The sequence below is a fragment of the Zalophus californianus genome, chromosome 12 (genome assembly GCF_009762305.2).
Source record: "Zalophus californianus isolate mZalCal1 chromosome 12, mZalCal1.pri.v2, whole genome shotgun sequence".
Classification (NCBI taxonomy): Eukaryota; Metazoa; Chordata; class Mammalia; order Carnivora; family Otariidae; genus Zalophus; species Zalophus californianus.
Window position 1 is genome coordinate 48,631,691 of NC_045606.1, and position 16,686 is coordinate 48,648,376.

At 37.9% G+C, this 16,686-nt stretch overlaps 1 protein-coding gene across 5 annotated transcripts in view; it reads right to left on the minus strand.

The window, feature by feature from the left end:
• Window positions 1-16,686, minus strand: part of ANKMY2 (ankyrin repeat and MYND domain containing 2) — a 37,371-nt gene that overhangs the window by 7,578 nt on the left and 13,107 nt on the right. For all 5 annotated transcript variants that reach the window (XM_027574216.2, XM_027574219.2, XM_027574218.2 and 2 more), the window contains 4 exons: window positions 15,152-15,250; window positions 5,741-5,901; window positions 915-1,129; window positions 5-140 (listed from right to left, as the gene is read on the minus strand). In XM_027574216.2, coding sequence (XP_027430017.1) covers window positions 5-140; window positions 915-1,129; window positions 5,741-5,901; window positions 15,152-15,250 — 611 coding nt within the window. The remainder of the gene's footprint in view (window positions 1-4; window positions 141-914; window positions 1,130-5,740; window positions 5,902-15,151; window positions 15,251-16,686) is intronic.

The window sequence follows — 16,686 nt, forward strand, 5'->3', positions numbered from 1 at the left end:
TTACAATTTCAACAGGAGCAATGCTTCGCACCAGCTGCTGGAGGAGTGTGGCTTCACAGTAAGGAAATTTTCTGATACTTTCTCTTATGATCTTTTCTTGATATACCGGAAAGCCATCTGAAGCTCGGCCTTTTAACAAGCTGAAAGATATTTTTTTAAAAAGTAACTGGAGTTGAGTATCTAAGCATTTCCTCCCAGGTGAACCCATGAACTTTTAGTAGTTTCTATGCTACCTGAGATTTTCACTGTCTCTTCCAATCATGATGATAGACTTAATTCAAACTGCTGTTCTACCTGCAGGTTAGGCTAGCCCTTATCAGGTTTACGGGCCCTGGGATGTATTCATAAAAGGGACCCCTCCCATAAAACACACTAACCGCCATTATCGGGGCAGCTAGTTACTTATTACCATGCCAGTTATTTGTACAAAGAGTGAAAACTCTCATTAAGTTACACCCTTCTGATACAGTTCACTTTTCTCAGTAAACCTATGCGGGAATTTGACCCCTGATGGTCGGAGGACAGGGATAACACGCAGCTCTCCCAGGTTCAGTACTGGAGACAGGCGGAGTGCCATGATGAACTCAGAGCAACAACCTAAGGCATGGCATACCGGTCCTCAAAGTCGGACTTGGGCTACTTTCTACATCTTACACATGCTACCTAAACTTCTCCAAACTTCAGATCCCTCACCTGTAAACTGGGGATGACAAAAGCATCGTTGTAAAAAGTAGAGAACTGGATAATCACTCAACCTAAACATAACACTGCTCTTGTTTCTTGCAGACTAAATGTGAGCCCAACAATAACAAGTACTGCTAAAATGCTTTATTTTTTAATCTACGAGGAGGCTTCACATAATAAAACATTATCCATTTGAGTATATTTTGCACATGACATGGTAGAAACGGTACCTTTTGACCAGAGTGTCCAGTTTATTCTCTCCACCTTTTAAGAAGTTAATGCATTTCTGAAAGATACAGCTGATGTAATGCATTTTCATAGCCAATACTTCATTCATGTCTCTTTGCTTCATACATTTCTCACAGATCAAATCCATCACCTTGTAGCATTTATTCAGAGCTGCTTCTTCTGCCAGCAGAGGATTCTCATTTACAAGCATCACGATCTAGAAGAAATTCCAGTGAGCTTAGAAATTCCATGAGACACTTTTCCATGTACATATTAGATACTTAGTTTTGGTTGATGTCAACAGATTACCAAATAAATTCTTTCTCAGGGTCATATGTTTACTATGTTAATTCAAATTAGAATGCAAATTGCCAATGATCAAAGTTATAAAACTAATATAGAAGGACCTCGGCATCGTGAAGTCTCCTGAACTCTGTATATCTAAGTTATCCCATGATCTGCCATCAAGCAAAACCAGGGTGTCAGTATGCTACCCAGAGTCATGGTTTTAGATTCTCTGTTAAAAGCACTTTTACTGGGGTGCTTGGATGGCTCAGTAGGTTAAGCATCTGCCTTCGGCTCAGGTCATAATCCCAGGGTCCTGGGATTGAGCCCCACGTTGGGCTCCCTGCTCAGTGGGGAGCCTGCTTCTCCCTCTCCCACTGCTGCTCCCCCTGCTTGTACTCTCTCTCTCTGTCAAATAAATAAATAAAATCGTAAAAAAAAAAAAAGCACTTTCACTAAAGATAAACATGGCATATTTACGTATCCTTTATATACAGAATCAAATCACCAAGCAATCACTACTTCTGGCTAACATTACAAGAATTTCATGGCTAGGAGTACTATAATTCTCATTAATTCTTATTAATTATAAGAAAATGAGATTTTTACAGAAAGATGTCTAAAAATAAAAGGTGTATTACTTTCCAATTAACTACATTTCTCTGTGGAAATTTTTATGATATGCTTCTAATCATCTATGGTAATGAGAAAAGGTCAAAGAGGAAAGCAAATTAAAAGGCTTCAAGGAGGAATATTCGACAGTTATCAAATCTGATGCATTATGAGTCCCACACTTCTCATATAGGCACAGATTTAAGCACAAAATCAGTGTCATAAGGAGTACTTTTTTTTATTGGCTTTGTTATTGGGTAAAATTACCTACCTGAAGTAGGTCTGAACAGGGCAACTGTAAACATCCATGGTGACATAACAGTAATGTAAACACATGTGTAACAGGGCACAACTGTATGCACAGGGCAGAAAGTCAGTGTTTGTTAACCTATGTGCTATGGTGAAACACCTATCCTGGGGAATGTAAATGTCAGGGAATCACAGACAGCAGATTTCATGAATTAGATCCTTTTCTTCCAACAGGAAGGAAGATCATTTGTTAACTTCTGTGAATCCCATGCCTAGCCTCCTACCTGGAAATTTAACAAAGATTAAGTGTTCTTGTGAAATGTATAATGAGAAGCTTTGTTGGTAAATTTGCCGACGACTTTCCCTACAATAACATGTATCAAAAATTAACTTTTGGCAGAGAAGTCTCATTAATTACATGTTTATATTTCTACTGTCAACTGTAATCATTTGAAACTGTTCAATATTTTTGTGTAAAGCATTTATAATCAAAGCACAGGATCTTAAACTTACAAGTAAAAACTTTAAAAAATCTCAGAACCCAGACTAATGGTTTTTTTTTCTTTGTTAAGACATTAGGCTTTACTTACTTCAGAGTATACACCACTATGCCCAAAGAAAAATGATATGTAACCACAGCTCTACTACAAGCTTAATGAAACATTTCCTAGATACGCACAAAAGAATAATATTTGAACTAGCTTCCTTCCTCTAATTTCTGCAGCATTATAAGTCATCCATTATAAAGAAAATCTCATTATTATCGAAGAGGAATAAATACATTCCATTACGCAGAAAAGCCTGATACAGCTCATCTCCCGAAGAATGTTAGAATATGTTTATATAGTGGCATTTTGAATTCTTTTTATTTTTTAAATACCCTCTAAGAAAAAATTACCAAACCAACAATTCTGGGCTTAAGAAAGTTAATAATCAAAGACAGGATCACTTGTGTACGTCTGTTTCCTGACCACTTAGAGACTGCTCAATTCTGTTGTCATTTTTCCTGTGATTTTGGTTTTTCTCCTTTCAAACCTCTGCATTCTGGGCATCAGCACAACTGCCCGAGTCCCTGCTGACAACAAATATCCCTGATGCTACAGGAGCTGTTTACCCTTGCCACAAATGCAGATGTGTTAAGTGCACTGTAGTGAAAAGGTGCATTGTGTATCGAGGAGGATTTCCGTGCTGCTTTTAAAAGGTCTTTGACTCTATAGAATGGCTGTTACTTTTTTATAGTACACCCCAGGAAGACCCTCTCCGGCTTGGAAAGGGGTAAAGCAATGAAAATAAGGCACCACAAAAGCACTGCACAACTTTTATCCAAAGTGTGGGGGGAGGGGGGAAAGATTTTCAAGTGAATAGATCATTTATACCTACAAAAAACAAGGTCTGGTCTGAAGAAAGGTACTATAATCATAGAATAATATCTCTTATAAGACCAAGTGTACTAAAAAAAATAGAATTTAGGCTACTTCGGTTTCTATACCTTTACCATTGCCTGTATAAATACACCCTTATTCTAATTTACTCAAATAGGTGCTCTTAAAGATAATTAGAGATACACTAATTCTTAGGACATTTAACCTTGGGAGTCTAGGTTCCTTGTGAACATCAAAAATTACTCTACAGACTCAATTATCGCAATTATTGAGATTAGTGCAACCTCAAAGTGTAGAAACATAGATATAAAAGACAGTAAATCAGAAAAACACAGGGAATTTCTTCAAATCTATCTAAACCCGAAGATCCTATAATGCTCAGCACAGAGGGAGAACAAGGACCTATAAAACCACACACATTCTCTACATTGAGAAATACTATATCCCTAGGAAAAATCCTGTCTTCCCACCCCAGCCTGCCCCACCACTAAGAGAAAGAGTGCCATGGACAGGGAGAGCTCCTATATGGAAGTTCTCTCTTCGCCCATGTATGCCGGGAAAGGAAAACAAAAAACAAAACACCACTGATACAGAAGAGGCTAAGTATTTTTTTTTTAAAGATTTTATTTATTTATTCGTGAAAGAGAGGGAGAGAGAGAGAGGCAGAGGGAGAAGCAGGCTCCCAAGGAGCAGGGAGCCCAAGGCGGGACTCGATCCCAGGCCCCTGGGACCATGACCCGAGCCGAAGGCAGACGCTTAACCATCTGAGCCACCCAGGCGCCCGAGGCTAAGTATTTTTTAAAGGTTAAATTCTAAGTTCCATATAATCACCACCATAAATACAAACATATGGTTCACGGCTGAATTTCTTTCTTGCCCTCTTAGGATCACAAGTGTTACCTCCTGGGGTTCTTTCAGAATGAGAAGGACAATATTTGAGTTTTGAAAAATAAAAACAGAACAGGCTCCACTAGTCTATCTTCTGGAAAAGGCTCTGAGAGTTTGTCATCTCTCTTGCTGGCCCAGAAAAGTAATTTGGGTGGAAAGCCACAGGACAGGTATGTTTTGTTGGTTTGTTTGTTTCTTGAGCTTCAGAGTCTGTATGCTAAGGCAAGCATCAGTAAAGTAAGAACAATACATATAATTTGGAACTTACATCTTCAAATGAGTGCCAATCTCGAAAGAGTTACTTTATGAGAACTGTCCACTTATTTTAATGGTATTTGGTATGTTCCACAGACTCACTATAATAGACTTTAAGGGAAATTTAATTTTACTGCCTTTATAATAACATTTTGTATTAAGGGAAAATCTCAGTGTTTGATCCAGTTCACCACCTTGCTTACCAAACAGTCCTGAATTACTATCAAATCTACACATTATGAATGAAGATATAGATGAGTGAAATTTCAAAAAGAACAGCATCACTGTAGCATACACAGAGCTTTCTGTAATGATTCATTAAGGAAATCATACTCACTTGGATTGATTTATAAAAGATAAAGATTAAAAAAAACATTTTGTAAACCAGGTAAAAAGGGTATATGTAAACTATGAAGAAAAGAGCAATGAAAATAGTTCAGAAGCTCCTGAATAGCTCCTGAAGTTTCTCCGTTAAGCCAAATGAACTTCTGGGTTGGTTTAAAGTTTGAAAATCTGTGTGATTTGACTAATACTGCAAGAACTATAACACTTCAAGGCATCAAATAGCTACTTGAATTAAAGTATGTGCTCGTGATCACATTTCAGAACATTTCCTGGAAGGATAAATATTGTAGTAGAGGCTGCTGATTCCCCACCCAAATCCCCTTACCAGCCTAGGTACCTGGTCCCAGCTTCTGGAGTGTTGGCTGCTAGGGGCTCAGAGCTGCCTCCCGCTCTAAGGAACTGCCTTCATCTATCAGAAGCCACCTTCCTGAGCACTACCTGGAAGCCTGTCCTTACCTTCTGGGGACAGGCTTCAGCCAATGGCAACTGAGTGGTCCAAAAGCCTGGCTCCCTTGCTTCCCTGGAGCCACGGACAGTCCAGAGCTCCCAGTGAGGTGAGGTGGAAGGCAGGCTTCAGCTGAACCCATCTCTTTGCTAGCTCTTCCTCCTAGTCTAGCCTGCGTCTCTCACTCTCTCTCAGGCTTAAACCGAGAGCAGTCCTTCACTGTGCCGACTGAACGACAGAGCCCCCTATCTCAAGCTCTGTATCCACAGAACCCAATCAAGACAACTACGATCTTATATAATTAAGAGCAGTTTAAACTCTGAAGGAATATTTAAATAAAAAGCAAAGACCATAAGCACGACACTACCTTGACAGGATGAAGATTGGTTGTGGTAATAATTTTGTGCAGTGGGCCCGCCAACTTTGGAGGCAGTTTTGGCTCTTTATCCAGCCCCTGGGGTTTAGTGTAATAATCCAGTCTCTCACGAGGAAAGAAATTGTTGATGACAGTCACACAATCATGTTGACCTTTTAATAGAAAAACAGGAAATTTGTTATTGTATTATTCAAAATATGACATTTTCCAATTTTTTATTAATTATGTTGCTGTGTCCTTATGAAGTAAACATGAATCAACTTCTTTAATTTTCAGGAGAAGTGAGTAGAAGGGGACAAGGAGAGGGCCCATGTTTTGAGGAACATTTATAAGCATGCTTTGTGAAGTCCAAAACATAATCCCCTTTGAAAGACACAGAATCTACAGTACATATGAAGATTATGTGGATTACAAAAAAATGGGAGTTCAATTTGTAACTGACCTTAAATATTTGATAGAAATTGCTTGTTCTTAATTAAATCTAAATGCCTCTTCTTCCACCCCTACAGAAATGATGGTCATTCTTCCCTAAATCAACAGCTGGCTTTCTTTACACAGAATATAAATTTATTCTATATAAAGCTAATTATTATTATTATTACACTAATCTCCCCTCCCCTTGAATTTGAGAAAAGCTTGGCCTCTTTGTGAAATGAATTAGGGAAAAAGCTTTTGCTGGCATAAGCTCGGAATTCACATTACGGCTTCTTATAGCTCCCTATGCCACTTGTCTTAGACATCTCCAGAGGTAAAACTTGTTCTAGGAAAGCAAAACTGTCCCTGGAGAAGTTGGTGACCTGAACACATGTTTCTATCACTTCCCCCTTCCCAGCTCCCTCGCCACTAACTCCCTGGGGCAGGGAAGTGGCCGCTCTAGGCAAACAGGCAGAACCTGGCAGGGCACATTGGCAGGTGCAGGCTCTTTTGGGATCTCTATCCAGAAGGCAGAGGGACCAGCAGCAGAGAGTTCTGAGACCAGGCATAGGGGCTCCCAGAGAGTGGTCTGCCCTGGCTGGCCCATGTGGCCCCAGTCCACTTGTGCATGGTCCTGGGAGCATCTGCTCGATCCTGCTGACAAAGTGACTGCACCGTGGGTAGGGTAGACTCTGGTACCTGAGGCTGGCAAAGGGTTCTGCTTGCCTGGCAGGTCTTGGGAGTTCTATACCCACAGGTATAGAGACTGTGGCCCTTCTCCTCACTGCTCCATAACCCCTGTCAGCTTGACCCAGCTGCCTAGGAGATAAGGAGTGAAGTACCCAAGGGGATCTAGCACCATGGAAGACTTATGCACTGCCCCCAACAGATGGCTTCTTTGGTGGGAAGTATACTTACAACATGGACCACAACCACAACCAAACCATAACCATAATCACCAAACAAGAATACTTAAATTAAGTAGATCAATTACAAAATGTAAAGTTTCATGGACTGCTGAAAGATTCAAAATTCTAAAATTAATAGACAAAAAAAGGAAAAATTAAAATAAAATTAACAGATAAACTGAAAGAGGGAATCCAGTTTACAACTGAGGACTAAAATAGTAATGTAGAAGACGAAGTGGATGAAATATCTAAAAACAGAGAAAAATGAGGAAGTGGAAATCATTATGGAAGAGATGAGAGCTGAAGGGCAGATCCAGGAAATGTAAAGGTGAAAAATAGTAGAACTCCCTGAAAGGAAAAGAGAAATGGATGGAGAATAACTAAACAAATGATAGAAGAACACGTCCCTGATTTGAAGGGAAATTTTAGTAGTGATCACAATCTCATTTTTGGTATTTAATGCTGTTCTTAAGTACTGAAACACCAGGGTTTTGTTTTGTTTTGTTTTTCCTTTTTGCCTTTCCTTTTTTTTTTTTTTAACCAGAAAGCTCTGATATAGGTATCTTGAGGAGAAGCCAAACAATAATAGCATTCATTAAAGATATGAAGTGCTCTGTTTAGCAAAAGATCATCTCTACCTCCATAACGTTCATGAAGGGAAAGGCAACAACAATGAAGCAAATCCCCTACTACAAGCAGGACATGAATATGACGGCATCAAAACTGACACAGGTCACTGTGTGTGGGAATTTACAACGGTGCAGGAAGGAACCAGAGATGAAGACAAACTACACTGTTTCCTTAAAACACAATCTACGTCCGGCTTCAATAAATAGATGTGTGATGCTATTTAATAAAAAAAGTATATATTCTAAAATAGCTCCTACAAGGGGGGGTGGACGGTAGGGTAACTGGGTGATGGGCATTAAGGAGGGCACGTGATGTAATGAGCACTGGGTGTTGTATGCAACTGATGAATCACTGAACTCTACCTCTGAAACTAATAATACACTATATGTTAGTTAATTGAACCTAAATAAAATTAAATTAAAAATAATATAGCTCCTACAAAAAATCAAAATCGACAGAGAATGAGCTGAAGATAAAGGAGTTGAGGGAAATATGGAATTAGCTTGTTACTCTATTTTCTCATCAATCTCTCCACTAATATAGTCAGGAAAATCCCTCTGAGCAGTTGGCAATATTTGTACATAAAAATACCAGCTCCATAACAATGACACTATCACAGGAGTTGAGGTCTCTTAAGATTACACCTTTGTAAGAAGGACAACATAATATTACTTTACTTTTACTTTATTTCAGGGTTAATCATTTTTACATTTTTTATATTTTAGATAGCGCTTAGATTATTTTGATATTTTAACTGATCTGCTAATAATTTTTCTTTTTTTTTAAAGATTTTATTTATTTATTTGAGAGAGAGAGAATGAGAGATATGAGAGAATGAGAGAGCACGAGAGGGAAGAGGGTCAGAGGGAGAAGCAGACTCCCTGCCGAGCAGGGACCCCAATGTGGGACTCAATCCTGGGACTCCAGGATCATGACCTGAGCCGAAGGCAGTCGCTTAACCAACGAAGCCACCCAGGCACCCTGCTAATAATTTCTATTAGAGTGATATATATTTAAAGTTCCTAAACTTTTACTTAATTTATATTTAAATGTTTATAATTGAAACAATTAAATATTTAGTTTTACTGATGTCTAATTTAATTAATGAATTCTGAATAAAATACAAATAAAATAGTACTACTATTATAGAAAATAAATGCTGGGCAAGGGTGGGTGGGCAGTGCATCTGGGGCCAGGATTATCATCGCTAGACTTGAGTCCTCCTGACTGAATGGGCTCACTGAGTCAGTCCTAGGCAGGATAACCAAAAACACGCACATACACAACGAAACACATCTTAGTAAAACTTTTTATTTCTTAGGATAAACTGAAATTGAAACACACTTCCAGAATGAGATATGGAAAGTTTATAAAGGAAAATAAATTCTCATTTCCAAGCATTTAGAAAAGTGTGAAGTAACTTCTACATACGACTGAGGGAAAAGAACAGTGATACAAGGACTGTGAAGCTAGCCCTGGTACGACTCACATTTCAGAGAGAAACAGAATCTCAGTTATGATGGGTTTCAAACCATATTCAACCTATAAACCATGCGAGAAGGTCCTGTTACCCAAACCTAAATGGGAACAGACAACTGAAGGTGGGGCAAAGGAGGAGAGGGGCATGGACACCAACCCTTGGCAGCAGAGATGGTTAATCTGAATAATGGGTGGTGGCAACTTGAATGAGGAATTGTCTTGTTGACTGTGAGGATTAGTCAAAGGGAAGTAACCCATGATGGATGACATTCAAATAACATTTTGGTACTAAAAATACCAAACCCTCTCAACCAAGTCCACAGCTGGTGGCAGTGGTGGAGGAGGAAAGGAAAAGCGTGTTGTCTGACGAGGCAAAAAAAGAGAACGTGGAAAAATAAATAAGTTGGAAGGATTTCCTCACGTTGAAACTGCTAAATGGGCAAATGCAGTGCCTTGGGGGTGGACCACGGGGGATAGTTTTGTTCTTGCTTTTAATTAACTGACAAATACGGGTTTAACTGAGAGTGTTGTGAATAGGAGAGTAAGCATTAGTGGAATGGGAAAACATTCTCGATCTTTCAAGTTAATAAAAGAAATAAATGTACTCTAACATGACCAGGCCAGGCACATTAAGGAAACACACACACACACACACACACACACACACACACACACACACACACACACTACACCCAAGCACAAGCAAAAACAACCACCAAGTAAAACAAAGCATAAAAAAATGAGGTGAAAGAGGAAGAATGCAATCAAGTTTATCAGTAATCATATATATGTACAAGCTGAGTACCTGTTAAAAGCCAGAGACTATCATTTGGGTTAGAGAACAGAGCACACCTACATGGGTTTATAGACATATAGGTGTAGTAGTAGTTACCCTACTAAAATGAAATAATAAAGATTTAAAACAAAGAGATGGGCAAAGAGATTGACAAATGCAAAAACCCAAAAAGTAATCAAGAATGGCTATAATATGCAACCTGGTGCAGCCACTCTGGAAAATAGTATGGAGGGTCCTCAAAAAGTAAAAATAGAACTGTCCTATTATCCAGCAATTACACTACTAGGGTATTTATCCAACAGATACAAAAATAGTGATTCAAATGGGCACATGCACCCCAATGTTTATAGCAGCAATGTCCATAATAGCCAAAATATGGAAAGAGCCCAGATGTCCATGGACTGATGAATGGATAAAGAAGAGGTGTGTGTGTGTGTGTGTGTGTGTCTGTGTGTGTACACACACAATGGCATATTACTCAGCCACCAAAAAGAATGAAATCATGCCATTTGCAACGACCTGGATGGAAGTAGAGAGCATTAATGCTAAGCACAATAAGCCAGTCTGAGAAAGACAAATATCATGATTTCACTCATATGTGGAAGAAACAAAACTGATGAACACAGCAGAAGGGAAGGAAAAATAAAATAAGATAAAAAGAGAGAGGAAGGCAAACCATAAGAGACTCTTAACTATAGGGAATAAACTGAGGGTTGCTGGAGGGGTGGGGGTGGGGGATGGGGTAACTGGGTGATGGGCATTAAGGAGGGCACTTGAGGTGATGAGCATTGGGTGTTACATGCAACTGATGATCACTAAATTCTACCCCTGAAGCTAATAATATGCTATATGTTAACTAACTTGAATTTAAATAAAATCTAAAAAAAAAAAAAAATGGCCTATCAGAAAAAAAGTAGAACTAAAAACTGAAACAAGACAAAGAGTGGCATTCAGCAATGGTAAAACCAAAAGCAATATCATAAAAAGTGAAGAGCTAAAAATATTTCCATTAAAAATAGAAAAAAACAGACATGCCAATTTTCACTATTATTATTTCTTCTTACTTTGAAGCCTGGAGCTAATTCAAATAGAAAATAAATGAAACTGAATAGCTATGAAACCGAGGATAAAAATGACAAAGAAAAAAACAAATCAATAGCTTTCTCCTTATTACCCATAACCAGCTACAAATGACAGAGTGTGCAAGTGGTGGTGGGAATTCTCCTTACAATATGGGTAATAACTACCAACTATTTAGAAATAAACTTGAAAAGAATATAGTTTTTTTTAAAAAAGATTTTATTTATTTATTTGAGAGAGAGAGAGCACAAGAGGGGGGAGCGGGAGAGGGAGAAGCAGACTCCCTGCTGAGCAGAGAGCCCGATGCGGGACTCGATCCCGAGACTCCAGGATCATGACCTGAGCCAAAGGCAGTCGCTTAACCAACTGAGCCACCCAGGTGCCCAAAAAGAATGTAGTTTTATTTAAAAAAAGATCTGCTGTGAGGGAATCTAGTGAGTATGACCAAAGGAACAAAAACAAGCAAAAGAAACAAAAAAGCAATATTTAGGCATACCACGCAATTGAATAGGATGTCATATCATACAGTTGCCAATAACTGCAAATAATTACAAAACCACTTAATGAAAGTCCAACAAGAACCAAAAATAAAAAACAAAAAACAATAAAAAAAATGGGAGGGAGGAATGCATTAAAAGAGGAATAAGTGAAGGGAACACTTGCTTTAAAGTCAATGTGATCAGACAATGTGGTATTAATATAGAAAATGACAAGCAGCCCCATGGAAGAGAATATGAGATCCAGAAATAGATAGCAGTATTTAAGAGAATTTAACTTAACACAAAAGTGGTATTTCACTTTCAGTAGGAAAGTGCTGAGTGGTTTCGTAAGTGGTACTATCACAATTAACTAAATATACAGGGGAAAATGAACTCTAAGAAATCAAATCTTGAAAATACAAAAAAAAAAAAAATTCTGAAGGAAATTTAGGAGAATACTTATCTAATCCATGCTCAAGAATTCTTTTGACAAGACAAGAACCATGGAAAATATAAAAGAAAACTAGGATTATTTAAAAATAAATTCTCTATGGCAAAAGTTCCCATGGAGTCAAAAGAAAAATATATAATGAACTATTTGAAACACATTTGATAGACAAAGGATCAGCATCCATAATACAAATAAAGCTCCTCGGGGCACCTGGGTGGCTCAGTCGTTAAGCGTCTGCCTTCGGCTCGGGTCATGATCCCAGGGTCCTGGGATCGAGCCCCACATCGGGCTCCCTACTCGGCGGGAAGCCTGCTGCTCCCTCTCCCACTCCCCCTGCTTGTGTTCTGTCTCTCGCTGTGTCTCTCTCTCTGTCAAACAAATAAATAAAATCTTAAAAAAAAAAAAAAAGCTCCTCAAAGCAATTAAGAAAAAAGACAACCCAAAGGAAAAATATGTAATGAGTATGAGCAGCCATCCACAGAAGAGAAAAACATAGATGACCAACAACAGAAGCAGCTGAATTTCATGAATAATGGGGGGAAAGCAAATTCACAATACACCATCTTTTCAACTATCAAAAATGAAAGATTGAAAACACCCAGTTCTGATGAAGATGCTCACAGGAGTATGAATTGCTATGCCCTTTTGGAAAGCAATCTAGACTTACACTAAAATTAAAAATACAGACCCTGTGTCTCAGCCATTTTACTTCTGAGAGTATGTTTTACACGTATTAAAGCGGTACTATGTAAAAATATAAGCTCGAGGATAATTATTACATTATTTATAGTGATTTTTTAAAATCGTGCCATTGGGGCACGTGGGTGGCTCAGTCAGTTGGGCATCCAGCTCTTGATTTCAGCTCAGGTTACCATCATGGGACTGAGCCCTGCATCAGGCTCTGTGTTCCGCACGGAGTCTGTCTGTCCCTCCCCCTCTGCTCCTTTACCACCCCCTCCCCCGCTCATATGTGCTCTCTCTCTGAAATAAAGAAATAAATAAAATCATTAAAAAAAAAAAAAAACACTGTAAAATTTATCCTTAGGGGAGAGCTAAATAAACTGTGGGTACCTGTATCATGGAATATTAGGTAGCTGTTGGAACAACTGAATTTAGACCTGCTGAGATGAGAGGGACTTCCACAGCACACTGGTCAGGGAAGGAAACAAGTCACAAGGAATATATCTGTATGATAAATATTTTTTAAAAGATAAAAGTCTTTTTTAAAAGAGAAGAATCTTGCACACGTGTGCACGTATTTATATAAACCTTTCCACTTGCGGGCAACAAAAGGGGACAATGACTTTTTGAAAAGACTAACCATAATGGAAAATTTAATGTCGACCAAAAGGGTTTAATCTTTGTCTATGAAATTAATCTATATAGATTAAAATGGAATGAAAACATCACTCTTATTTCTCTTATTATAGGATGGGATTGTGGACAATTTCTACCTTAGATTTTTATGGATACTGTAGTGTTAAGAAAAAGAAAAGGAAAAGAACACTGTATTGTATTTGAAATAACAGGCTCCTCAACTTCCAGCCCTGTGAACTGAGGAAAGTTACCGAATCTCTGTCTGGGCTCTGTTTTGCTACATCGTGGACATAAATGAAAACTTGCAGAGTTCAGGAGAACTTCCTATGATCAAATTGCCAGGCCTCATGGCACAGATCAGAAAACAGGAGGCCTGTGGAGGGAAGGGATTTGCCTGTGATCTTGTAATGACTTAGCTGCAGACACGAACTAAAATATGAGAATCAAGATTCCTAGATTAGTCTTATTTTCCCCTTGTACTGACAGCCTCGACACTGGCTTAGAGGTGAGTTGGGGGCAACCAGGGAGCCCCTAACGGTAGGAGATAAATTTTATTTCTCTGACGTTTGCACTGCAAGGCCATACTTTTCTCAAATCCTCCTGAAATCGAGGCAGAATAAGAATATTTGTTCTGACAGAGCTGTCACAGAGTGATTCACTGACTATCTGACTTGATCACTGGTAGCTACTATTAGTAGTTTTGAGATAATTTAATAACAAAATTACTGCCTCCTATATCAGACTAATTCCCACTATATTTCAACTTAAATGTACTTTCTCTTGAAACCCCCTTGGAATAGGATAAAAGATCCCTCTCTATGATATATTTCTATGAAACCCTTAAGTTGTCCCTTGGAGTATATTTCCACAATGCCTGTCACTGCTGTTAGTCTCTAACTGCCATGAATACGTGGATAGCCTCTGTCTCGTTCAGCACTGTAACCAAAAGCACCTAGAGGGATGCTTGGTATAAACACTGTGAACATTAAGTATTTGTATAATGATTTATTAGTCCCACAAAGGCCACTTGCTGCATTCCCAATAAATCAGATGTTTACATATCTGCTTGTCCATCTCTAGACTCTCCTTAACTGCCAGCTCAGTGGGACCAAAATACCAATGACCAAATATTCACGCCATTCTCTTCCAAACCCCTCATATTATGTCCAGGAACAGGATGAATATACCAAGAAATACTGGGCATACACAATAAATGTTTGTACTTGAGGAGGATGATAATGAAGCAGGATGAAGGAGGATGATAATGAATATCTATATAATATAATAATATTATATTATTATTAATGTTCCTTTCTAGGAAAAAATTGCATTGTTGACATTTTTTATTAGCAACAGTAACTGATGGCATCTATTTAGTGCTACCTCTAAAGCTCCTTAGGTCAATATCTCATTTAATCCTTTCAGGAACCATGAACCAAGTTACAATGAGGAAAGTGAAGGTCAGAATGATTAAGTAACCTGCTATTGAGTGGCACAGCCAGAATTCCAAGTGAGGATTACTGACGTCACAGTTCATGTTCTTGACTTTAGGTTAAACTACTTCCCTCAGAGAAATAAAATATACTCATTCAAAGCATTTAACTACAACCAAAATGGCCCCACTATTCTTGGTATCTCACAAAGTGGAAATTCCAAATAACCTCCTCATTTTCTCCAAAGTGTCACTGGATAGTTCGCTACGTCAGACAAAACCTAGCAAACTGTAAACATTTTGCTTTTTTAAAAAATAAACATGACAGTATTTGTACTCTGAGAAGCAAAGTGATATTTTTTCATGGAGGACATTTTGGATAAAACTTAAATTTTAAAGCTGCCATAAAAACTCACCCACAAAGGCTGCCATCTGAGCTGCTGTTCTTCCTACAGAGTTGACAACATCTGTCTCGGCACCGGCCTCCAACATTACCCATGTGATGTCTTTGTTACCTGACGTTAAAAAGGAACATGTCAGTTCATACTAAGGAATGCACAATTCAAATACCTCCTAATTTATATGGACGCTTTTTCCCCATCTAGTTTTAGGTTTCTATCTTGTGAACATTTTCATTTTTTTCTAAAATGTAAATCATAACCACAGTAAAGAGGAAAATGATACCAAAAATCCACACAGAAATTAACCTCATTTTTTTTGTAAAACCCCTCCAGGCAATACACAAATCGTATGGAATTATCACTTTTTTTTTAACAAAACATATTTTTCTTACAGATAATGCTTAGTATAAAGTCAAAACGAAAAATAGCAACAATAAAGAGAGAGAAAATGAAAAGAAGTCTCCACTTAGTATCTACTAACCCATCCCAACCCTCACACCTATAGGTCCTGGGATAATGATTTAACAGGTGATCATCTCTCTTTCTACACTCTTTTCTCTCTAAACATCCATTTGCCTTTATTCTATTTGCATCCTATCACTAATGTAATCATTACAGATATTTTGCTATTATAAACTATACCCAGTGACCAGCTTTTTCCATTAATTTTAGCAAGTTCCAACTATCATTTCCTTAGGAACAGTTCCTGGAAAACACTGCAGAAATCAAAGTTATGCATATTTTAAATGTATTTTGCCAGGCTGACTTCCAGCAAGATTGTGCTGATGTGCATATCCCAAAATGGTGCAGAAAAGTCCCTACGCCAATGCTGGACATTATCACTCTTTCTCAACCTCTGCCAATACGGTAAGTGATAAAGATTGTTTATTCTTCTAATGTGCCTTTCTTTGTTTATTGGTGAAAGTGTTTTATATCCTTATGAGCCAGCTGTATTTCTTTTGTTTTCTGTTCAATTTCGGTCCAATTTTCTATTGCAGCACTTGTTTCTAAATGATTTATGAGACCTCCTGATATATACTGATATGACCCTTAAAGATATGTAATAAATATTTTCCTTAGTTTTTTCATTTGTATTTTACCCCATATATGGTATATTCTATATTTAGAAATGTTAAAATTATATATAATCAAATTGGTCAATGTTATCCTTTTTGAATTATACATTTCATATATCATATTTAGAAATGCTTTCCTTTTATTTCCCAAGTTTTTATTTAAATTCCAGCTAGTTGACATATAGTACAATGTTAGTTTCAGGTGCAGAATTTGTTGATTCATGTCTTATATACAACACCGCTCTTATGTAATGTTGCTCATTACAACAAGTGCCCTCATTAATACCCGTTACCCATCTAGCCCATCTATGCCCCCTGCCCCCCCCATGCTTTCCTGTTCCAGGCTTATAAAAATACAGATTACTCCTTTTAAAGTGTGAGAATATTATATTACATCTTTATTTTCTTAAAAAAAAACTACAATTATAGATAACTCCACTTAATTTTAAATGTTTCCCAGTTGTTTTTATTTAC